Source organism: Ursus maritimus, unplaced genomic scaffold, assembly GCF_017311325.1.
Source record: "Ursus maritimus isolate PB19 unplaced genomic scaffold, ASM1731132v1 scaffold_22, whole genome shotgun sequence".
Taxonomy (NCBI): Eukaryota; Metazoa; Chordata; class Mammalia; order Carnivora; family Ursidae; genus Ursus; species Ursus maritimus.
In genome coordinates, this window is record NW_024424675.1 from 42,643,620 (window position 1) to 42,668,726 (window position 25,107).

The window sequence follows — 25,107 nt, forward strand, 5'->3', positions numbered from 1 at the left end:
CGTTCGGGGCAGGCAGCGTTCCGCGTGCCCTTCGTGACCTGGTCCAAGTGAGGCTTTTGTTTCAAACAGCAGCATAAGGCCAGCGGGAGGGTGTCCGTGCGCACCCACTTCTCATCCCTTTGGTCCTGCCCTTCACTGAGTTCGGGGTCAGTGTCCAGGAAGCTCAGGGCCGATACGGGCGAGGTGCTGCCACCCAGCCGCCGAGGCCCGTGGCCAGCGTGGAAGCTGGTACGCACTGCCAACAGGTCACCAGCCAAGGGTAACACTTTCAAAAACCTTTCCGTCCCCATTCATTCGGTCTTCTGGTGAAGGCTACTCTTATTCAGATAGAATTTGGCCAAAGGTTTTTAGAGGCTTGAAGAGACAATTAAAAGAAAACACTGCATTTAGGTGTCAAGAGAGAGCCAGCAGATGTCTAATTAGCCGGGAAGTCGCACATTCAAATGGACATTTTGGGTCCGCTCAGTTAGAGTGTGGCTACCAGGAGCCTGGCCTCTCGATCTCTTTACGGCGGTCAGGATTTGAGTTGGATCTCACCTGTTTATTTTCTCCGATAAAGGGCTGTGTTCACTATTTGCTTGTTTCATTAAGTAGCAACGAATGAACCCTGCTGACACCAGGCCTGGTGTGGACTCGAGGGCCAGGCCCGTCTTGGAGGGGAGCTCAGCACAGGTGAGAGCTGGCGCTTACTAAAGAATCAGATAAATGGGACGCGAGCACCAGGTGCAGAGCCGGGGCGCAGCCCTGGGTGTACGGGAGGTGGGGCTGACCCGGGCGGGGGTCAGAGCTGAGATCTCTGGGATCCACAGAATTCCAGGCAAAGAAAAGGGGGAGTCTGGCTTGGCTGAGATGGGGGGAGCAGTATGGCTGGGTGCCCACAAGGGTGGGATGCGGAGAGCCACGCCCAAAGTCCCAGTCTTCAGAGTGCTGGGTGTACAGGGAAGGGGTTCTGGTGGTGGGTAGTGAGGACAGAGGGGAGAGACATTGAGATGGGGTCCTGGACATCTTGGGGAGACAGGGTGGACCCAGTCCCACGTCTGTGGCCTTGAGAAGTGGGCAAGGGCGCTGCCAGTGTGTCATGGCTTCAAACGCCAGCATGGATCAGGGTGGCAGGAGAAGACGAGGCTGGGGGTGGGAGGGACAGCAGAGAGGTGTCAAGACTTCAGTTTTACATGGACTGAGTTGGAGACTGCAGAGAGGGGACGCTCACCAGGCAGCAGAATACTCGCTCCCAGCCTGGGGATGCTGCACGGGGGCTGCTCCCAGATCACCCGTGACCTGCCACGGGAGAGGCTGAGGGTCGTGCACGCAGGCGTGGGAGAGGGCGCAGGTGCGGAAGTGATACAGGCGCGCAGGTGGTGCCGCTGTGGACGCAAAGGGAGGTGGGAGCAGCGGGGGTAAGGAGAGAAGGGGAGGCGGCCGGGGAGTGAGGGAAAACACCAGGAGGATGGACGCATGTCCAGCAAGCAGGAGGGCACAGGGTCAAGAGGGTGACCGGTCAGCAGTGCCACGGCTGCAGAGCAGGGAGAGGCCGGTGGGACGTGGTAACAGGGAGCCTCTAGGGACCTCAGTGGTGTGATGGGGCAGCAGGTGGGTGCAGGGGCCCGGGAGGGGCAGGGGGGAGCCTGCCGTGAATGTGATGGGGGTTTCATGGACCAGGGAGGGTGAGGGTCATGCGGGGGACACCTGAGTGTGTCTCAGGCTGGCAGGCAGGAGCAGGCTGGGTGCGAGCCACAGGCCAGCAGGAGAGGGAGGGGAAATGTGGAGGTAGGAATGGGGAGGCAGGTGCCAGGCAGAGCCCCCACGGGCCTCAGGCCTCCGACGGGAGGCGCGGTAGGACTCCTCTGTAAAACCACGAAAAGTGGCATTTTACGACATTGTCAGCGTAAAGGCAAATTGGCCCAGGCTGGCTCCATCATTTTTCTATCCATATTGTGGATATAAATGTCGTCTTATATTCATGTTCATTCACATTCATTTCCCACATTCATTTCCCACGTTCATTTCTCTTCTGAGTTTACCCCTCAAGCACGGCAGGCCGACCTGTGCCTGTGGTTGGAGAAGCCGGGAAGCTGGGGACGGATGACTGGAAGACTCAGGAATGTGGAGGAAGGTCTGAACAGCTCGTAGTGCCCCGTTCAGAGGAACTCTGGTCCGACCACCCACTTTCCAAGTATGGTGACTGGTTAGTACAAGTATATCTCAAATAGCGTGTGGGATATACCCACCTTAAACAAGTACTCATTGTTTATCCGAAATTCAAAGTTAGCCAGGCACCCCCTATTTTATCTGGCAACTCTGAAGTGAGGAAAAGGCTGGCTGCTATCCAGGGGAACATTCACTAGTCAAGGACTGGGGCTGGGATCAAAATATAGGGAATTTAAGAATGAGGATGTCATGCAAATATTTTCCGTTTTTTTTTCGCGGTGAGGTCGTGTGGTTTCCAGTCAAGCTCTTCAGTTCTGAGACTCTTGTAGGACAGGAATGGAGAATGTAACAGAATACCTCCGTGAGTTAGGTCTGTCCCCTCGTGGAGCAGAACCTTTCACAGGGAAGACTAGACACAGGCCCTTTTTGCTCTAACCTGGGAACCCACGTCTGCTCTTCTGAGGCCAACGATAAAGACTGTGATGTCCACAGTGGCCCCAAAAGAGAGAGGTCCACATCCTAACCCCCCAAAACCTGAGACTGTAACCTTATATGGAACAAGGATCTCTGAAGATATAATTAGGTTAAGGTCTCAAGAGATCAGCTTGGATTTTCCAGGGACACTACATCAGGGACAAGTGTCCTCGGAAAGAAGAGGAGAGACAGACAGGGAGGAAGGCTGGAGTGATGTGTCCACAAGCCAAGAGACGCCTGGAGCCACCAGCAGCTGGAAAAGGCAGAAGGGCATCTCCCCAGAACCTTCAGAGGGAGCGCAAGTGCTTCTGACACCTTGAGTTAGGACTTCTGGGACCCAGAGCTAAGAGAGAGAGTAAGCCTGTGTTCCTCTAAAGCCACTTAGTTTGTGGTCACTGCTGCAGCGGCCCCAGGACACGCACACGGCCCCTGCCAGGTACAGGCGACAGCCCGCAAGCTTAGAGAGGGGTCAGCCTTCCGCCTCACAAGCCCGTCCTGCCAGGAGCCCCTTGATGGGGGGTGTGGACGCCACCAGGGGGCGCTCTGCAGGGCTGACAAGTGCAGAAGCCATCCCGCCCACTGCACCAGTGACCCCCCCGCCCGCCCCGGGGGCAACACGAAGCTCAAAACCTGCCCCCCGTGCGTTTTGACCCACACCGGTGTGTCTCCTGCACGGTAACACTCAGCACCCAGGACGCGATACCAACCAAGAAAATCACCCTCAGATTAGAACCCCGTTTGTTGAAAGAGAGTTACCGTCTTCCTGGACTGCCTCTTTCGGGGCGGCTGGCTTTCTCTTGGTTCTTCTCGCTTTCCCCGAGGCAGCTGGCTTTCCTGGCCCCACGCCACACTTGGCCGAGTGTCTCTGCATGTTAGTCTGTTGGGGAAAAGACACGGAGCACACGGCGGAGTCAGCAGGACCGGCGGAATGTCATTTAGAATTCCAGGGGTGAAGACCCGGGCGCGGGAAAGCGGGGAAACACATGCCTGGTATCTTCTTTCTCTCTTTCCTTTTTCAAAACGATATTTATTTATTTACTACAGATTGAGGAAGAGAGAGCGCGTGCGAGCGGGGGGAGGAGCAGAGAGAGAGGGACAAGCAGACTGCGTGCTGAGCGCCGAGCCCGACGCGGGGCTCGATCCCATGACCCTGAGATCACGACCTGAGCCGAAGTCAAGAGTGGGACGCTTCATGGACTGAGCCACCCAGGCGCCTCCATGCCTGGTATATTGTACCAAAAAGGCGGTTTTTTAAAAAAGGGGACCCCTCTGTTGTGTTTAGATCTAACCAAAAGTGAGCTTATTTTAAATACATATTTTTTATCATAGAAGTCCATGAGAAGACAACATTTATTCTTCTAGGATGCATCTACTCTCCAAAGTAGGCCCTGATATTAAACTAGAAATTCAAGAAATTGTCAATTTTAAGAAAATCGATGCAGCGTGTGAACGTCACTGCCCCGCCAGCTTCTCTCCCGAACTACCACGCGTGGAGTTACTGAACGTACATACAACACTCAGAATTAAGAGGGAAGTCAGAGGTTTCCGGGCAAGACTGTTACTGCATTCTTACATAGGAACACTCAGGATGACTTAAGTCAGGCATCTTTGCCTGTTAGGGAAGTTCATATGGAAAGATCCTGGTGACATGTCAGTCAGTTTGCTGAGGACATAAAATCTCCCACCTAATTTCCACTTTGGCTTCAGTGTGGTGTTCCACCGGACTGGCCTGGTTTTTATGGGTCGAAGGGAAAGGATTCACGTGTAAGTGGAGGGGGACGTTACGGGTTATTGAAACTTCTTGCATCTTGTATTGACAAATGATGGCCCAAGGGTCAAATCCAGTCGGTCAACTGTTTTTGAAAAACAAATTTTCTGGGGGCGCCTGGGTGGCTCAGTGGGTTAAGCATCTGCCTTCGGCTCAAGTCATGATCCTGGGGTCCTGGGATCGAGCCCCGTGTCAGGCTCCCTGCTTCATGGGGAGCCTGCTTCTCCTTCTCCCTCTGCCGCTCCCCCTGCTTGTGCTCTCTCTCTTTTGCTCTCAAAAAGAAAAAATATATATCTATATATAGATATATATATGAGAATTTTTCTGGAACACTGCCATGTCTATTTGTTTATGAATTCTCCATCTATGGCTGCTTCTGTGTTACACCAGTAGCTGGGCCAGAAACTGGTCTGTGAAGCTGAAAATATTACCACCTGGCCGTATACAGAAGAAGGTTTGCCAATCCCTGATTTATATGATGATTATGCACAAATGAAGCCTTCTGAGGCCAAGGATTCTTTTGAGGATGTGATGATCCCCAGCAAAGCACGTACTCGTGCACACGTACACGCAGTCTCCCTCCAAATTCATGAAGCTCACGGCTAACGACGCTGGACGCTGGCTTTGGATTAATAAACCACCAAAACCACATCCAGCCTTTAAAAAGTCCGTGTGCTAAGATTTTAAGTAAATCGATATGACATTTAGATTGTTCAGGGCTCAGGGGGCAGAGCAATATGACAGACATCTGTGTCAGAGGACTGATTCTCAAGAGAGGAGGGACCCAGCATTCGGAATCCAGAGTGGGGGTTCTCACGGGAGGAAGGGTGCCCGCAGCCCTGTGACATTCTGGTGTGGGAGACACTGCGTGTTAAAGAATGGGAGTTTGTGAACGATGTGCTTTCTAAAAATTAAACTGGATTCGAGTATCCGATATGCACGTATTTCTCGATTTCTAAAGCCTTCATATTTTAGGGCAATTTTAGGTTCCGAGCTTAATTGGGAGGGAGGCAGAGATTTCCCTTGTGCCCCCTGCCCCCACACACGCACAGCTTCCCCATTATCCGCAACCTCACCGGAATGGAGGGTTCTTTTGTTACAGTTGATGAACCTACGTGGACACATCACCATCACCCAAAGCCCACAGTTTACACTGGGGTTCACTCTTGGTGGTGTTCATTCTGTGGGTGTGGACAAATGTATAATGACTGCATCCACCGTTCTAGTATCACGCAGACTAGTTTCACGGCCCTAAAACTCCTCTGTGCTCCGCCCGTTCATCCCTCCTCCCCAGTCCCTGGAAACCACCCATCTGGTTACTGTGTCCATAGTTCTGCCTTTTCCAGAACGTCCTATGGTTGGAATCGTACAGTGTGTATCCTTTTCACTTAGTAATAAGCATTTAAGTTTCCTCCATGTCTTCGTGGCTTGGTGGCTCATTTCTTTGTAGCCCTGAATACTAGTAAATTGTGTAAACGGATGGACCCGCTTATCCAACCCCTACTGAAGGACGTCTCGGTTGCTTCCAAGTTTGGGTGATTAGGACTAAAGCAGCTACAAACATCCAGGGGCAAGTTTCTGTGTGGACGGAAGTCTTCTACCCCTTTGGGTGAATAGGAGCATGAGTGCTGGGTTGCATGGTAAGAACACGTTTGGTTTCCCAAGAAACCTCCAAACCGTCTTCCCACGTGGCTGCGCCATTCTGCATTCCCACCAGCTACGCCCGAGCGTTCCTGGCGCTCCACGTCCTTGAGCGTCTGGGGTCCTCGGTGCTCTGGATCTGGGCCATTTTTGGTAGGTGTGTGGTGGTGTCTTGGTGCATTTGTATTTCCCCAACGACGTACGATGTGGAGCGTCATTTCATGTGCTGGCTTGCCATCTGTACATCTTCTTTGGTGAGGGGTCTGCACAAGTCCTTGGCCCGTTTCTTAATCAGGTTATCCGTTTTCTTCCGGCTGCGTCCTAGGAATTCTGCATTCTGGATGACCGGCCTGTATCCGAAGCGACTTTCGCATATCTTTTCTCCCTGACTGTAGCTTGTCTACTCAGGTCAGAAGTTGTGCATTTTAGAGGAGGCCAGCTTACGGATGATTTCTGTCGTGGACCGCGCCTTTGGTGTTGTCTCTGAAAAGTCCCCGCCGTACCCTAGATCTTCTCTTGTCGTCTTCAGGAGTTTTATGGTTTTGCATTGTACATTTAGGTCTGTGATCCACTGTGAATTAATTTTAGTGAAGGGTGTAAGGTCTCTTTCTAGATTTTTTTTTTTTTACGTGGATTCGAGTTCTTCCAGCACCGTTCATTGAAAAGAGTATTTTCTCCATGGCACTGTCTTTGCTCCTTTGTCGGAGATCAACGACTGTACGTATGGGGCCTACTCCTGGGCTCTCTATTCCACTGATGTGTGTGTCTGTTCTTCCAACAGCACACACTGTCGTGATTACTCTAGCTTTATAGCAAGTCTTGAAGATGGGTAGCAGCAGTCCTCCAACTTCACTCTCCTGCCTCAGTATTATGTTGGCTATTCTGGCTTTTTGGTTTTGTTTTTTTGCCTCTCCACATAACTCTGAAGTCATTCTGTCGGTATTGGCAAAATAATGTGCCGAGATTTTTTTTTTTTTAGATTTATTTAATTTTGGGGGGGGCTGTGGGAGGGGCAGAGGGAGAGGGAGAGAGACTCGAGCAGACTCCCCGCCGAGCACAGATTCCCACGACCCTGAGATCATGACCGGAGCGGAAATCAAGAGCCACCCAGGCGCCCCTACTGGGCGGAGGTTTTGATAGGAATTGCTCCGAACCTGTAGATCAAGTTGTAAAGGAGGGACGTCTTGACATTGTTTTCTTGTCCATAAACATGGACTATTTTTCTCCATTTATGCAGCTTCTCTTCGATTTCATTCATCAGAGCATTTGTCATTTCCTTTCTAGCGGTTCTTTGTGGCTCCTTCTTAGGATTTCCATCTCTGCTCCCGTGGCTCACCTGGTCTCGCGTGCTGTCTGCTTTATCCATTAGCGCCCTTAGCATGTCAATCAGGGTTGTTTTAAATTCCTGATGAGTCCGACATCCCCACCACGCCTGGTTTTGCTGTTCTGTCTCTCCAAATTGTGATTTTGCCTTTTGGGATGGCTTATAATGTTTTCCTGATTGCTGGACTTGACGCCCCGGGGAAAAGGAGCGGCCGTAAACAGGGCTTTGGTAATGCGGACGGGAGGCGTGGGCAGGGGGCGTGTTCTGTAGCCCGTGACCGGGTCTCACTGTGTCCGTGAGCCCTGCCCCTGGACCATGAACCTCGCAAGTGTCTCTCGGTTTTATTTTCCACCTCAGGTGGGACCGGATGGCTCTCGTGGGCGGCAGCCACCCTCACGGCCGGCCCTAGGTGTTCTCGCTGATTCTTCTTTGCATTTCCCTAGCAACGAACGACGCTAAGCATTTTTTCATGTGCTTACAGGCCACTTGCAGGTCTTGTTTGAAGAAATGTCTATTTAGATCCTTTGCCCATTTCTCATTGGGTATTTGTCTTTTCGTCATCAAGCTGTAAGAGGTTTTATATCTAGGAGCACCTCATTTTCCTCATTTTGCCATACTCTGCTTTACTGCACGTTGTACGTACTGAATTTTTTATAAGTGGAAGGTCTGGAGCACTCTTGCATCGAGCGAGTCTACTGATGCTGTTTCCAGAAACCTCGCACCGCATCTCCGGGTCATGCTTTGGGAATTCTCACAGTATTTCAAACTTCTCCGTCCTTACTGTATTTGCTGTGGTGATCTGTGATCAGTGATTACAACTTGCCAAAAGCTCAGATGATGGTCAGCATTTTTTAGCTGTATTTTTACAGTAAGGTTTATACTTTTTTTTTTAGACAGAATGCTCTGGCATGCTTAACAGACTGTAGCATAGGGTAAATGTACTTTTATATGCACTGGGAAACCAAAACATGCCTTTCACTCACTTTATCGTGACATGTGCTTTACTGTGGAACTAACACCTACAGTATCTCCAAGGTACGCTGTTCAAATAAACTTTCTCGAACGCAAGAAAAATTTTTAAAACTTCCGATTATATGTTCTGAGGAATTCTCTGAGGCGGACCCATTCTTTCCTCTGTTTGCTGGTTCCTCACCCCAAAGGGTAGGTTCTTACAATGCTGACTCTTTACAAAGTTAACTCAGCATGAACCCTACTGTGTTTGCAGTGCTGCCACTACTTGTATTTGAAATTTTGAACTTAAGAGTATTAACACTCCAGAATTACCCAGGAAAACACAAAGAGAAAAGATTAAGCTTTCTCCCCATGAAAAGAGTCAACTTCAGATAACTCGAAACTTTCATCAAGGCTGGCCGGGAGCGCACACATTGTCTAGGGATCTGGCACGCCATCTGTGGGGGTTTTTCAAGGACCACAAGTTCTTCCACACGCTTCCTTTCAAAAGGATCCCCATCCCCCACCTCTTGAATGTGGGCTGGACCTAATGATTGGTTTCTAATGAGGAGAAGTAACGGGTCACTGTTAAAACTAGGTGACAAAGGGCACAGTGGCTTCCCCCTTGCTCTGGGTCACGAGGACACTCGAGCTGCCCAACAGAGAGGTCTATGTGGTGAGGAACCAAAGCCACCAACAGCCATGGGAGGGCGCCATCTAGGGAGTGGAGCCTCCAGCCCGGCCAGATGTGGCCCCCAGTGGACGATATCCTGACTGACCCCCCGAGAGATGCTGAGCCAGACCACCCAGCTAAGCCCCTGCCAAATTCCTGCCCCACAGAAAATGGGCGGTAATAAACGTTTGTGGTGTTTACGCTAAGTTTTGAGGTAATTTGTTAGATAGCAATAGATCGCTAACACAGCCCCGCAAAAATAACACGGAAGACGAGCCGTATTTCTTAGCGGAGTACCACCAACGCTGCTCTAAGGACATCTCCGAGACGTTCCGAAGGTTGCGGCCTCTCTGTGAAGCAGCCTTAATCTGATTCAGGGGAGTGAGGTTAAAATGTTCCACTGAAAGCAGGAGTCCTTGCAGGTTCTGGGGACTATGAGGATTCCCTCAAATGATGTGCAAGATCGGGTCTGCAGAATTCTTTTCACGGAAGGGGCGAGCACGCTTTCACAAGATTTTCAAGAGCTCGGGGACTCCAAAAAGCTAGTAACCGCTCCCCCGCGGCGGACCGAGGCTGCTCCAGCCCGGGCGGGCTGCTCTGATTGCCTTTACACTCCCCGAGGGCGTCCGCGCCGGGGCAGAGAGGACCTCCGGGGAGGATCCCCGCCGCAGGCAAGCTTACCCCGCGGGAGAAGCCCTTGCCGCACGCGGGGCATTCGTACACAGCCGGCACGAAACTCGCATCGTGGTACTTCTTGAAGTGCACGTCGAGAAGCTGCTTCTGTCGGAAACATTTATTGCACGCGAGGCAGGTGAACGGCTTCTCCCCGGTGTGCGTGCGTCTGTGAACGGTCATGTGACGCTCCTAGGAGGGAAGGGGAGGAAAACAAGCCGCTGAACTCCTTACAGGGAGTTTTTTAGTCTTTGGCAGTATTGAGTATATACCTTTCTTCCCTCCCCAACGATGAGCGTGCGATTAAGAGACCTGACAGCACACACGTTGTCAGGATGGCCCAGCTGCAGTGGCAACACAGACTGGCCATCCAGGACCCACATCTGTCACCGTCGCTGCTGCAGGCCACCAGCAAGCTCCCAGCAGGGGCCCCCAGCCCCTCAGGGCATGCGGCGGAACATTCCTTGGGGAGTCAAACGATAGTTATCTGTCCCTCCAAGATAGCTCATGGATTTGCAGCCTTGCTTCTAGAACTATTTGCCATGATCTGAGTTTACAAAGGACAGACAACCTGCACACTAATCTATGTCGGAGGGGCGCCTGGGTGGCTCAGTTGGTGAACATCCGACTCTTGGTCTTGGCTCAGATTATGACCTCAGGGTCGTGGGATGGAGCCCCGCGTCAGGCTCTGCACTCAGCTGGGTGTCTGCTGGAGCTTCTCTCCCTCTGCCCCGTCCCCCACTCATGCACTCGAGATTACTCTCTTTCTAGAATAAATAAATCTTTAAAAAATTTTTTAAAAAAACTAATGTCAGAGTTTAAATCAGTGGCTATTTGGGGCTGAAAGTACAGTATGCCTCTAAATATTTCCCCTCCCGCTTTCTGATAAGTATTAGGACAAATCTTAGTATCTATTTAAAAGCATAAAAGTAATAATAACTGTTCTTAGCAAAGAAATAACCAGAAATTTTAACTAAGATTTACATGAGTAAATAATTTGGAGAAGCAGGACACAAATATATAAAGTCAAGCAAAAGTACCTAAAATGCTACAATCACGTGAGAAGACACATGCCCACTTTTACGTTACTGTTCGTAACCGAACCGTGTTTCTCCAAGGCTCTCTCTTACGGGTTCACTCTTCCCCACAGGCCTTTTCTCTCGCCCTCCTTCCCAGATAGCGCGGCCCTGCTGGGACCTTGACTCCCAGGGAGGGACTGAGCCATGCTGTCCTGGGAGGAGGGTGAGAGGAAGGGTGTGAGGGGAAGACAGTCTTTTTTGCATTCCATTCCATTCCAATTCAGTGACCTACCTTACACTCTGAGTGAATCTTTTACCTATAGGCATGATTTTGTAAAATAATGGACTGATTGGCCGTCTGGCAAATTGCAATTTACTGAGTTACGGAGCCCTTCTCACTGTTGACACATTTCATGACACTTTGTAAAGACATGTTTTCTTAAAATCACTCCAGTCTCCTTAGAAAAGACTTAAAGTGTTAGCAAGCTGTCAAGCTCACGGTGGTGGAAATACAAATTTCTAATTGTTTATTTCCTCTTGACAGCTGAAATCGTATCTTTGGCAACACATTTTCCTTGAAGTGACGGACTCACTTTATTTACTTGCAAAAAAAAAAAAAAAAGGGCACAGAGTGTTGCCAAATGTCTGGGACGAAGCAGCAGAGTTTATCACTTGCTCTTTCAAGTGAAAACAGCGGTTCGGGAAAGAGTTGCTAGTTGAGCTGGGAACTCGAACACCGCGCCAGATGCTTCCCTCCCTCCCACCGCTGGGCTTCGGAAGACAGCAGAGGCGCCTCTTCAGTTCCAGGATTCAGGGTCAAGGGTGAACGAAGCTGGTAACTGTCATGGCCTCATCAGGACCAGTCTTAGGTAAAACTGCCCTTTATCTTTATAGCCAGTGCAGGATGGTGAGGAACACAGCGGAGACTGCGTCCTGCGTCCTGCCGCTGTTCTGCTTGGTTCTGACGCACCTCCCCTGCCTTGGCACCACCACGGCCCATGCCAACGTAGTGAAAAGGGCAAATAATCTGTTGGCATTAATTAGTTCATGATCGTCTTGATCTGACGGCCCTGACTGGTTTCAAGGATGTGCAGAGGTCTGTAAAGCATACCTTTTTTTTTTTTTTTTTAGGTTTTATTTATTTTAGAGGGGAAAGAGACAGCAAGAAAGCATGCACGGGGAGGGAGGGCAGAGGGAGAGGGAGCGAGAGAATCCTAGAGCAGACTCCTCGCTGAGCGAGGAGCCCACTTCGAAGCTCGATCCCACGACTGAGATCATGACCTGAGCCGAAACCAAGAGTCGGAGGCTCCCCGACGGTGAACCACCCGGGCGCCCCCGTCCACCATACTTTGAAGAACCGTAGCTTTGACGTGTGGGCCCATGGCTGCTTGCTGGTTCGTCTGAACACTCTCTTGCACGAAAGCATGACTTTTTCCTGTATTCTCAAAGGGACCAGGATCCCCTGCCAGCCCTCCCTTCTCGCGTACACCGCGGCCTTCCTCCGCCTCCCCAAACGGCCTGAAACGTGGTACCTGCTTGCAGGCATAACTGCAGTGGTCACACTTGAACCTCTTCTCGTTCTTATGCGTCTTCTGGTGCTGAATGAGGGCGTAGCGCTCGTGGAAGACGGCGGAGCAGCAGCGACACTTCATCTCTGTGGCCTTGTAAGTGTGCAGATTGCGCAGATGGACGCCTAGAAGAGTGACAGAACGGTTCGCGCTGAAACCGTGTTCTTTCTGTCCCCTGCTCTCCCGAGCCCTGGGTGTCAGGGCCCCCTGATCTCGGCACCACTAGCCCCTGGCGCTGGTTTCTTCCTGGGTGAGCCGTGCTGGGCGCTGCGGGGACTTTGGCAGCGCCCCTGGCCTCCACCCAGGAGACACGAGGAGCAGTGTTTTCTCCCCAGGTGTGACGACCAGAAGGCCTCCAGCCATTGCCAGCTGCCTCCCCACGAATGAAATCCTTCCCTGCTGGGTGCTGCGCGGGGCTGCTCGGAACGCACGGCCTGCCGACAGGCCCGCGGACGACCCTTTCGCTGCAGGGTGAGATGCCGTTTCAGCTGGGGCCTGTCCGACACAGCGTGTTCACTGAACAAAGCACCTCGAGAACCTTACCATGGTGTGGCGGGTTTTTAGGATAATATTAAGGTGATTTCTCATAACAAAGATATAACCTCTGTATCTTAACTTAAAAAGAAAAGTCCAGATGTTCTGTTAGAAGTCAATGCCCTGTTTCTTTCCTGTCGTCACTGACCTAGGACTCGCCGTGAGGTCTGACTGGACACGCTCTAGAATAATTTCTGCCGAACCGAGGCTAACGCATGGTGGTTTGTGGTCCTTTGCGGAAGAGGCCAAACCCCAATGGACAACTGGAGGAGGGACACCTCGATGTGCCGACTCATTCACTGAGGAGCCCGATCTCTCCGACGGGGGCAGAAAGACTGGGCCGGTTCCCAAAGCATCTTACACTGAGATGAGGGGTAACCTACGTCATTTTGTCGTGTTGTCAAAGTCCTGTTTCCTTTCTGGGCAACAGCCTTGTGGCCCTTGTGCCCTACAAAGTCCCACTGGGCTAGGTTTTGTGACATGTCAGTAACTATAGTAACACTGACAGAATGTTCCAGATTTGAAAAAAAGTTAAGGCTTCATAAAACACCCTCGCTCTTTCAGAAATGTTCCCAAAACAGCGCATCTCATCTCCAGACTTCCACCTGGCGAATCGGTGACTTGCATTTGGGCTAACGTATTCTGAGTATCACAGCGTTACACGCTTTGGCAAGAGGAGTAAGATCATGGAAAATGGGAAGCCCAGGGGCCCCGACACAAAGGAAAGAGGCTCATTCACTCCCGGTTGCTCCCGCTGCTAAATACTGCCTGGTTTTCCCTGCGGGCAGGATAAAATCCAAACTCCTAACTCTGGCATTCGGTGTCACCCACGATGTGTTCCGGTCTCACTGTGGTGCTTCGTGCCATGAGAAGGTCATGCCATGTCACAGCAAGGATTTCAGGCCACAGGCTGGCCTCTTTTATCGAAGCGAGTTCCCTGAGGGGAGGGCTGTTTTGGTTCTTCCTTTTGTAACCTCAGCTCCCCGAATGTGTTAGGATCACAGCAAGAGTCTAAGAAAGGTTTGCAGAGTATCACTGATGAGAACGTTAACAGAGTCAGAACCTATCCTCAGGCCACCTCTGGGCACCCTGGCACCTCCTAGTTTGGGGGATCTTGGGGCAGTTCACACTGTCTCTCTAAGCCCCTCCAACATCTGTAAAAACAGGACTAATATGGAATAAAACAGTATCTGTGGAAGTGTTTTAGGAGCTAAAATACCTGTGTTTGCTTAGCAGGTGTACCTGGAACTGAATGGGCTCAAGCCATGAAATTGCACTTCTGCAATCTCACCACTAGATGGCATCACAGGACCTCTGGAAAAAACCCCTCTCCCGGAGCTGGTCCTGCAGCCCAGGGGCCTCCCTGTCATCAGGCCCAGCGCTCCTCGGGTTTCCAGGCTGTGCCCCCAAAGAGCCAACAAATACTGTCATTAAAGGAAGTTCATGAAGCCAGACACTCACGCAGGTCACTCTTCCTTGCGATGATGGTGGCACAGTGAGGACACTGGTATTTGGGGACATTCTCGCTGTGCTTCTGCAGGATGTGTATTTTCATGGTGCCACTCTGGGTGAAGCGTGCGTGGCACACGTGGCATTCGTACGGCTTCTCACCTGTGACACAGAGACAAAAATGACCCTCTGCGCGGAGGCTTCGCCCAGCAAGCTGAGAGCTTTTCTTTTCTCGCCGAGGCTCCTTTCTCAACCCCTTCCTTGTACATTTAGCCCCACGATTCGAGCCCGATGCCTACATCACACGCAGACAACATCACATCAAGCACAGCTGTGTGGACAGTGGCCCAGGCAGGCGGCTCTCCTGCCATCTGGGGGGTACTCGTCCGTGAGCGACCCGGTTCCCACCCTGCTGTGAAAGAACCGAGACATACACGTAAACACAGTCTTCATACAAAAAAAATATATAAAATGGGAGCTGGAAATACCATATGACCCACTAATTCCGTTTCTGGGTATTTATGTGAAGAAAACAAAAGTAGTGATTTGGGAAGATATAGGCCCCCCTATGTTTACTGCAACGTTACTGACAATAATTGAGATACGGAAGCAGCCCGACTACCCACCGATAAATGAACAGATAAAGAAGAGGTGGGGTGTGTTTATGTATATGATGGACTATTGCTCAGCCGTCAAAAAAGAATGAAATCTTGCCATCTGCAATGACACGGGGGGACCTAGAGGGGGTTACACTAAGTGAGAAAGCCAGGCAGAGAAAGACACCCTAGGATTTCCCTCACATGTATGGTCTATGTAACAAAACAGAACAGACTTGTAAATACAGAGAACTGGGGGTTGCCACAGGACAGCGGGGTTGAGAGACGGGCCGACAGATGGAGGGGATTAAGAGGTTATGAACTTTCAGTTATAAAATAAACAAGTCGTGGGGATGAACAGCATGGCCCAGGGAACATGGGGCCTGGTAATCACGTCGTCCGTGTCAGCTTGTGCGGTGGCAGAAGGGGACCACACTTGTCACGGTGAGCGTCGTGTAAAGCGTGGGACAGGACCGTCTCTCTGTGGTACACCTGAAACTAGTGTGTCAACTACAGGTCCATTAAAAATAAATAAAGAAGAAAATAAGTGCATTACAAAGCCAGCGCGCTTCACATTCTGCCTTAAAATTGTGGGGTCAGTTAAGCAGGGGACTTTTAAATCCCCGACTCGCCCACGGAGCCAGACCCTGGACAGCGGTCTACTTCTCCCGGTGGGACCCCCCCCCCCAAGGCTAAGTACACACCAAGGTGCGGATCAAATGCCCCGCGTCAGAAAGGATGAAGACGCTCGCTTTGACGTCTGAGCTTGCCATGGGCCGCGAGGAACACTGTCCAGGCTCCCCCGAAACGGACCCGCGGGGTCTCCTCCCGCGTTACCTGAGTGCGTCCTCATGTGCCGCTTCAACTTGTAGGTGTCCTTGCTGGCGTAGCTGCACAGAAGGCACTGGAAGGGGCGCTCCCCCGTGTGCGAGCGGACGTGGCGCTTCAGCTTACTGGCCTGGGAAAGGAGGCACGAGCGCCGTCAACACGTCAAAGGCCTGAGAATCTTCCATTCATCAGCATAACAAAAGATCTGGAAATTGCTCCCAGGTTAAGGTCAGCGCGGGTTTCACACCCGAACACCGTGAACCGTCCTGACTTTTTATTTTCCGCCCTGGATGATGGTTTTCATTTGATGTGTGCGTCTGAGCTCCTTGGTGGCTAAGGAGCAGTAATTTCGAGAGACTCTCAGACTCGACTTCCCTTGACAAAGGGAACCTGAGATCCAGCTGCTCAGAGCCAGACAAGAGCTGGTTCTCATTTCCAAGGCAAGTTTAGATCGGCTCGCAGAGGCGGGAAGACTTCTGTTCGCGTGAATAAAGCGGGAGCCTTGGAACGGGGGGTGTTTAACGGACCACGACATCCCCGTGAGGCATTTCCCAGTTACAAGCCCTGTGGACCCTAAATGGCGCAGGAGTGGAGACAGGCCTCCCTTTCTAGCAAGGACAAGTTCTAGGTGTTAGCGCTTTCTTTGTAAGAAGAAACTTTTAAGTAAAAGGAAGCAAATGCTAATGTGATTAATTACATATCCCAGGCAATTAATTAAAAGGCAAACCACATATTCCCTCTGGTTTGATCTTTTTTTTTTTTTCCTTGCCTGTCTGATCACCCTCTAGAACTGTCCTTTTTCTGTACGCACTTCACAGCAGGCTCTTATCTGCCTTTAGCAGAACACAGGGCCATCAGCCATCCTGGGGCAACCGTTGTCAGAAAGCTGGCGTCGGCCCTGCCTGCGATCTCAGGAAGGCTACGCTTGGTCTGGCTTTCCAGTATGGAACAAGCATACATAAGCCTGGAGAACATTCAAGAACAGAAGACGTAGAATGGAAAACAAGGTCCGAATGGAAAAGTTTAGCTTAGATTTTCGGAAGTGAAGTGGATGTCTGTGAGCATGTGAGAAGGCAAAACAAAGTTTTAACAACTATGGCACTAAACGTTTGATGAGCAGAGAGAGCAGGGAAGGCAGCCGTGCACAGACGTCCTCTGCTGCTCCGAAGGGAGCAGGGGACGAGGGGTGTTCACAAGCTTTCAGGGGTGTTGTAATCTGCCCACAGCTTGGATACATTTCTGCTAGCCCCAATGTCAAGGGACACTGCTGGGAGAGCTTAGGCTACCCCCCCCCTTACAGCAGAGCAGCAGAGCAGGGCTTGGAAACTGCACAGAAGGGGCAATGCCCTTGCATTGGGTGGCAGAGGGTCCCTACGTCGAGGCCGACCACTCCTCGGGCTGCGCGCGGACGGCCCACCCCTGAGAAGGGTCTCCCCCCCCAGGCAAGTGTGTGCTGAGAACCTGCAGGGCACCGACAAGGGGGCCCCTCGAGCTGAGAATTCTCAGGTGGCTTTGTGCCTTGAAACCTTCGCTGTGTTTCCTTACATAGCCACCACCTTTAACTCCGATGACAAATAATTTTTAAAAATAGTAATAGTGGGAAAAAATTCTTGGAACCAAATCCTGACCCTGTCTGTGAGCTTCCCTCATTTACGAAACGCGGTTGCATCATGACTGTATTTAAACTCCAGCCCTCTCCTTTAACTCCATTCTGTGGGAGTGTGTGATCCCTCCCCCGCTGGGCCCGGACCCAGCACCCAGCGTGCGCGCTGACAGAGAGCGGAGGGAGCCCTTAACTGTTCCTTGCAGGGAACTGACTTTGCACCGTAAGTTACGCAGGCGGCCGTCATTGCATTTGGAGTGTGGCTGAACCAGCCAGAAGGTATAAATAAAACCATCTGGGTGAAATGACCATGACACATCACTGATGATTCAGAAAGGTGGTCTCACTGCACTTAAGAGAGGAAATGAACCACGTCTCATTCTTCACACAAGTTGCCTTGTATCTGACCAGGTGCCACTGAGGAAAGGTCCCAAGTTGCAGAGAAAACTCAGATTGCTTCTGTGTTCTATGTCAGAGCAAACACCCTTGGATTTTGTAGAACGAGTATGCTCCAGAAAACACCAGATAGGACTAACACATTTGAGAAACATCTCTCTCAAGTATAAGTGATTTCATTTGTAATTTGTACACTTTTACTGTACTTTCACTAATTGGTAATCAAAGAAAAAAAATTAATTTTCTATTTTCTTTTTTTTTTAGAGAGACAGAGAGAGAGAAATCAAACATGCATGCAAGCGAGGAGTGAGGGCAGAGGGAGAGGGAGAGAGAATCTTAAGCAGACTCCATGCCAGCTGGGCTCCATCTCCCAACCCTGAGATTGTGACCTGAGCCAAAATCAAGAGTGAGATGCTTAACCGACTGAGGCATCCAGGTGCCCCTCCAACTTTCTATATTAAATTCAGGAAATAGAACGAGTATTATTTCCTGCATAGATTTTGTATGAATAATATCTTTCGCGAAACCTATTTTGTAAGGGATTCTATCAGTGTAACTTAACTGTCACGTCAACTTCTTAATAAGAGCGCCGTGAAGCTCTCAGTACTGAGTGAACTTACTTCCACGCTGGCATACTTGCACACGGAGCATTTAAAGGGCTTCTCGTGAGTGTGTTTATAACGTCTATGTCGGACAAGTTCTCCACTGGTGACAAATGCCATATCACAGTCACCACACTTGTAGGGCCTGGTTCCTGTAAAATCCCATAGTTCATCCTGTTAAACAAGACTTCACCACAAGTTCTCCTAGGAATTTATAACCTATAAATTAGACTCAGTTTAAGAATGCTTTAAAAATTAAGAAGAGGCCCTTTAAATCACAGATACCCCAGCCACAAAGGAGAAAAGTCTTTATAACATTTGATGTTTTTAGGCAACATGGAAGACAAAACTAACGTCGTTAAACCAAGGATGTTATTTTGATGTGCAAATAGGTAGATTCGCATTCGTGTATAAACTTTAACACTTATCCTCACTGGGAAATATCCTTCTCGTCCAGTTTACCTGTGTGTGTATTGACATGATTCCGCAGAAGAGTGACAGTGCGAAAGGCTTTTAGGCAAAGATGGCACATATGGGGCTTTTCAGCCGTGTGAGTTTTCATGTGACGATTAAAACTCGAAATTCTAGAAGAGGTGAACACGCACATATCACACTGGAAGGTTCGTTTTACTTCTGCAGGAAGAAGATAGAGAGTTTACATATTTGTAAAAATCTTCCTTGAGATGTTCAAATTCCATTGAAACACATTAAAGTAGCTTGGCACATCCCTTTTTTAGCGTCATGGGGTAACCCAACAAAAGATATTCCGTGCAAACGGTACCCCATAGAGCTGGGGCAACTCTAGTAATAGACAAAACAAACTTAAGACAAAATCTGTTACAAGAGACAAACAAGGATATTATACAACAATAACAGACCCAATCCACCACAAAGGGAGAACGATTACAAACTTATACGCGCCTAATAACAGAGCCCCAAAATACCTGAAGCAAAAATGGACAGAGGGGAAGGTAGAAAGAAGCACTGCAGTAACAGTGGGAGACTTCAATATTCTACTTTCAACAACGGAGAGCACAACTAGACAGAGTATCAGCAAGAAAACAGAAGACTTAATGCTATAAACCAAACAGACATAACAGACATCTACAGAACACTCCACTCAACAACAGCACAACGGGCGTTCTTTGCAGGTGCATGCAGAACATTCTTCAGGAAAATCCACGTGTTAGGCCACAAAACAAATGTCAATAAAAAGGGGGCGCCTGGGTGGCTCGGTCAGTTGAGCGTCTGTCTGCCTTCGGCTTGGTCACGGTCCTGCGGTCCTGGGATCAAGCCCCACATTGGACCCCCCGCTCAGTGGGGAGTCTGTTTCTCCTTCTCGCTGTCCCCTGCTTGTGCTTTTTCTCTCTCTCAAATAAATAAAATCTTTAAAAAATGTCGATAAATTTTAAAAAAGCATAGAAATCATATATCTCTGACCATCATGACATGAAATCAGGAACCAATAAAAGAAGGAAATGTGGGAAATTCATAAATATGTGGAACCGTACTGAGCGAGAGCAGTTATAAGACAGTACTTTGAACAACTGTATGCCAGTGAACCAGATAACCCAGATGAAATGGAAAATTCCTAGAAACACACAAACTACCAACCCTGGTTCAAGGAGAAATAGAAAATCTAGATAGCCCTATAGCAAATAAAGAGATTGAATCATTAATCAAGAAACTACCCACAAAGAAACCCCCAGGACCAGAAGGCTTCACTGGAGAATTCTACCTACATGCTTAATGAATTAACATCAATCCTTTTCAAAGTTCACACATGGAAAAGTAGGACACTTCCTAGTTCATTCCGTGAGGCCAGGATTCATTCCGTGAGGCCAGGATTACTCGGATACTAAAACCAAAGACACCACAGGACAACTACAGACCAATAACGTTTATAAATATAAATGGAAAAGTCTCCAATAGAATACTAGTAAACCAAACCCGGCAGCTTATTAAAAGGATTGTGCACTGGGACCAAGTGGAATTTATCCCAGGAATGGAAGGATGGTTCGACATACCACAACCAGTCAGTGCATCACAGCGTATTAACAAAAGGAAGGGGAAATATCACCATGAGCTCCACAGAGTCAGAAAAAGCACTTCACAAATTCCAACGGCCTTCCTGATACAACACTTGACATAGAAGCAAACTTGAGAGCAAACTTGAAATAGAAGGTTTATGGGTTGAATTGTGATCCCCCCGAAGATACACTGAAATCCTAACGGTGACCTTACTTGCACATAGGGTCTTTGCAGCTGCCGTCAGGCTTACATGATCATATTGGAGGAGGGTGGGTATGACTGGCGCCCTTACAAGAAGAGGAGAAGAAACGCAGGTAGAGAACACACACGGGGAGGGAGACTTTTACATGACGAGAGAGGCCGAGACAGTGATACATCTATGAGCTAAAAACATGCTGTGATTGGGACAATGCCAGAAGCTAGGAGAAAGCCCGAACACATTCCTTCCTAGAGCCTTCCAACACCATGATTCCAGACTCCCAGCCTTCGGGACCGCGAGAGAACACCTTCCTATTGTCTATGCCACCCCAAGTGTGGTGTACTGTTGGGCAGTGCCAGGAGACGAATACAGGTACCAACTGAAAAATGGGCAAAGCATGTCAGCAGACCTTCCTCCAAAGAAGACAAACACATGGCCCATAAGCACCTGACAATATACCATCTTACCGGTAATTTTTCACCAACTTCCTACGTCTTTACTAGCATCAGGGAAATGCAAATCAAAACCTCCGTGGGGCCACCCTCCCACACTGCTGGGGGGGGTAAGCTGGTGCAGCTGCTGGGGGAAGCCGGGAGTTCCTCAAAAACTGACATATAGACTGACCATATGATCCAGCAATTCCATTCGGTTCTACGTACACGTCCGACAGAAGAGGAAAGAAGCGTGCAAACAAAACCCTGTACGTAAATACTCCTCCGGCACTGCTCACACCGGCTACAATGCAGAAACAGCCCGAATGGTGACGGGTGGATGGATGCACGCGGATCCCCCGACGCACGACCACTCAGGGATGGAGGAATGAAGCACTGATCAACGCTAAGTGAAGAAATCCAGACACAAAGGCCACATAGTTCATGCGTACGAGTCCCTTTAAATGACGTGTCCAAGGATGACCGCTAAGTGCGTACACTTCTCTCTCTTTTTTTTAAAATTTATTTATTGATTTGAGGGGGGGTAGGTACAACCCAGGGGGAGGGGCAGAGGAAGAGGGAGAAGCAGGCTCCCCATGGAGCAGGGAGCCCGATGCAGGGCTCGATCCCAGCACCTCGGGGATCTTGACCTGAACCGAAGCCAGACGCTTAACCCACGGAGCCACCCAGGCGTCCCTGTGGCTCACTTTTCTTTGGGGGATGGAAAGAGCCTGGAATTAGTGGGGTCAGTTGCACACGATTGTGAATAGATGAAAAATAAAACGAGCTAGGAATTGGGGATTTGGGGGTATGATCTCTCACTTTAAATACATGAGAAGCATGATATAAATGTATATATATTATAGCAGAGACTACAAACTCCGCCGTCCACTGAAGCCAGAGGCTGTGAACCTCAATGAACGACCTGAACCACACGCATGAAAAACAGGAGGTGTGACTTTCAAAAGGCAGTCACCTCCCGGCCCCGGCCACCTGTTGCTGGCAGGAAACAGCCACGTGTGGCCAGAGATGACTTTGTACAAATGAGCTAGAAACTGAGATTTGGGTGGTAAGCTCTCTTGCTTTAAGTAAGTGAGAAACTAGCATTTTCTAAAAAGCTATAGAACTCATTTTGGAGGGTCAAGTTCACCCCGTGGGCTGCCGCGATGCAATCTTAGTTGTAATCTGACTCAACTGAGCTTCAAGGTCCTTCCTAGCCTGGCCTCATCTCCCTCTTGGAGCAGCCATCCGCGGAGCTGCCCACCCTCAGAAAGAGGCCGCATACTTCTGGAGCTCCCCCCGCAGGCCGCTTGCTGCTGCCTGGAGTGGGGATCCCAGGTCTTAATGGCTTCTGAGTCCTCTTCCCTGCCCTCACCTGAACATCCCCGCCCTACAAGCCTCTGCTGCCTTCTGGACATGGTTCCTCCTTCTGGCCCCGAGGCCCTTGCCCGAGCCTCCATCAGCCCTGCGCAGTCCTCCCCACTCCCCGGGGCTGCAAACCAGGGGTAGACCAGGGCCCACCTTCTCTGTTCCTACACAGCACTTTGCGGGAGCGTTTTTACTCTGCTTTAAAAACATCTGTGTCCAAGACAGACTCTTTTGGATTTGATTCACAACACAGAACATTCCTTTAAAGTTTCTCCCATTTCCTGGCAGTTTGAAAGCAACTACAAGTCAACCACGTACAATTTCAACCACCCTCTCGTGCCCCTAAAGAGCAGCGGCAGCCCCCTGGTAGGCACGATCTCCTCGGCTGCACGAGCTGGCCTACCCTTCGTCTTTTTCGGGTTTTTTGTAGCGCTGGCTTTCTCAACATGGCCTTGAACGCATGCAGGTTTCTCTTCTTGTTCTTCCACGTGCAAGTCTGAAACGGTCAGCACAATTTCGTCTCTCCCTTCATCTCCCGGCTTCGCTTCCACAAGAAAGAGCTGCTCTCCCACCTGTGGATCGAGTCCTCCTTCAGCCAGCAGCTGGTCCTCCTCCTGGCCTTTCTCAAGCTAATAAACAAAAGCGAGCATTCAGACAAACACTATCTCTGAACGACAATCCACTGAACTCTTTGCCTTGGCGACACCAGAGAGCCCATAAAGAACAACAAGAATTACGGAAGCATAGAAGGTCATCTATTGGACCCCAAAATGCCGACACCATCATTATTAAGCATCCAGGATTTGGGGAATGAAACAGAACACTGTTTTTTAAAAACACAATGCTCCTTGTAGCGTTCCTCGGCGTAACTTTTCGAACTTTTGGAAAAGAACAGGAGGGCTCCCAAGATTTTCCCAGGGCAATCTTTTTACTGTGTTTGATTTAAACTGCAACTTTTAACTCGCTTGTCCCCACCTAATCGTGCACAAAGAGCAACTAAAAAAAAAAAAAGTAGTCTGAGTTCCCCCCCCTCGCCCCCCTGCCCCAGCCCCACACAGGGTCTGTTTACTCAAACCAGCCGTACCTTCAGCAATCCTGCGCTCTCGGCCAGGCTCACCGCACACTTACTCTCCTCACTGGCCACGGCCAAGCTGCCTTCCAGAACTTGCAGCTCCATCACCTCCATCTCCTGCAGCACGTACGCCTCCTCCTGGATGCTGATGGCGACGCACTGCTGGGACCCCTCGCCCAGCCACAGCACAGACTGCAGCCTGCCGCCCGCCTGCTGGACCGTCACCTGCACGCCCTCCTGGGGCTGCACGCTGAGCCAGCTGACGTCCTGCACCTCCACGGCCTCGGCCTCGGAGAAGTGCACCGTCTGCAGGGTTAGAATGTGCTTCTCGCTCTCCTCCGTGGTGAGCAGCGGCTTCTGCTCTCCCTCCAGCATCTGGGCCTGGAGGGGCCCGTAGGGGCACGGGGCCTGAACGTCTCCGGGGCCTGGGGGCCCCCTCCCTCGGCATGCTCCGTCTTCCTCGTCCTCTAATAGGACTTCTGGGATCAGCTCCAGTGCTTTGATTTTGGTAAACTGCTCGGAAGGGACAGAGATCTCAGTCCCTGCCATCGTGACGTGGCCTGTTTGAGAAACAAGAGAGCAGTCTTGGTAGGGCACAGTGGGGCTGGATCAAGCCATGACAAGGTCCTGGCCTCCCAGGAGTCAGGACTAAGTTGATTCCGCCTAGGTCTAGAAGGGGCTGAGCCTAAACAGTGTTTAGGCGAAAGCAGGAGTTAGTCCAGAAGATTCTAGAACTAGTAAGTTTGGGCCTGAGTAGGCTTTTGGCAAATACACAGCCTAGCAAGGTGGGGCCCCAGCATGGTCTGGGCCAGTGCACACTGCTAGGCCTAGAAAGCTCGGGTCTGAGTGGGCTTTCAGCAAACGCGCATGCTAGGACTAGGAGTAGCAAGGTGGGGCCTGAGCCGACTTTCCACCGTTACACGATTCCAGACTGAGCACCATCTGAGCCACGCGGGCTTTGGGCCTAGAGCCTCTAGCTCATGCAAAGTTAGCCGAGCAGGCTTCAGACCGGCTACGCCCACCCTCTGGGCTTCAAGGCGCCTACACTCCCAGTCCCTCCCTGCCCCATCCCTCCACGCCAAGCTGGGGGGCTCTCCCCCGGGCCCCACCCGCCCACGTGGGAGCAGCCTGTGTTCTACAGGGGTCTGGAGTCTAGTCCCTGGGGCAGCCCCTCACCCGGGAGGCGTGGCCTGGGCGCCCAGCCCACCCTGCCTTGGTGGCCGCTGCCTCGTGCCGCGTGCTGCCTGCCACTGCCTGCCGCCCGCGGGCCGCCTGGGCGCGACGGTCAAGTGCAGCAGTGCGCAAGCGCAAGGCGGGAAAGAAGGGGATCAGCGTGCAAGGGGCGGAGCCAGAAGAGAGGGGGCAATGGAAGATGGGGGAGCTGAAGGGGAGGGGCACCCTCAGGGGGAGCTGAGACCTAGGAGGGATGGCTACAGAGGGGAAATAGGGGGACACCTGCAGGGGATGGACGGAGACCTGGGGGATGGATGTAGAGGAAAGTGTAGGGGCACCTGCGGGGGGTGCTGAGATGGGGGGAGGGGAATGCAGGGGAGGGGAAGCGGAGCAGGACCTGCAGGGGGCGCTGAGAAACCCAGCGGCAGATAGATGGGAAGCGGAGTAGTGGGGCACCTGCAGGGGGCGCTGAGATGGGGGGGATGCACGAGGAGGGAAAGTGGAGCGGGACCTGCACGGGGCGCTGAGAGACCCCGGGGCAGGGGGGAGATGGATGGGGAGGGGAGTAGTGGAGGCACCTGTAGGGG

The 25,107-nt window shown here is 50.9% G+C and overlaps 1 protein-coding gene across 1 annotated transcript in view; it reads right to left on the reverse strand.

The window, feature by feature from the left end:
- CTCFL (CCCTC-binding factor like) overlaps positions 1 to 23,896 on the reverse strand; it is a 36,176-nt gene extending 12,280 nt beyond the window's left edge. Inside the window, exons 1-11 of the mRNA XM_040637871.1 lie at positions 23,360 to 23,896; positions 22,679 to 22,904; positions 18,709 to 18,879; positions 18,265 to 18,398; positions 15,655 to 15,775; positions 14,234 to 14,383; positions 12,203 to 12,363; positions 9,661 to 9,843; positions 3,379 to 3,499; positions 1,272 to 1,364; positions 105 to 235 (exon numbers count right to left, since the gene is read on the reverse strand). Coding sequence (XP_040493805.1) covers positions 105 to 235; positions 1,272 to 1,364; positions 3,379 to 3,499; positions 9,661 to 9,843; positions 12,203 to 12,363; positions 14,234 to 14,383; positions 15,655 to 15,775; positions 18,265 to 18,398; positions 18,709 to 18,879; positions 22,679 to 22,904; positions 23,360 to 23,896 — 2,028 coding nt within the window. The remainder of the gene's footprint in view (positions 1 to 104; positions 236 to 1,271; positions 1,365 to 3,378; positions 3,500 to 9,660; positions 9,844 to 12,202; positions 12,364 to 14,233; positions 14,384 to 15,654; positions 15,776 to 18,264; positions 18,399 to 18,708; positions 18,880 to 22,678; positions 22,905 to 23,359) is intronic.
- Between the last annotated feature and the right edge of the window lie 1,211 nt (positions 23,897 to 25,107).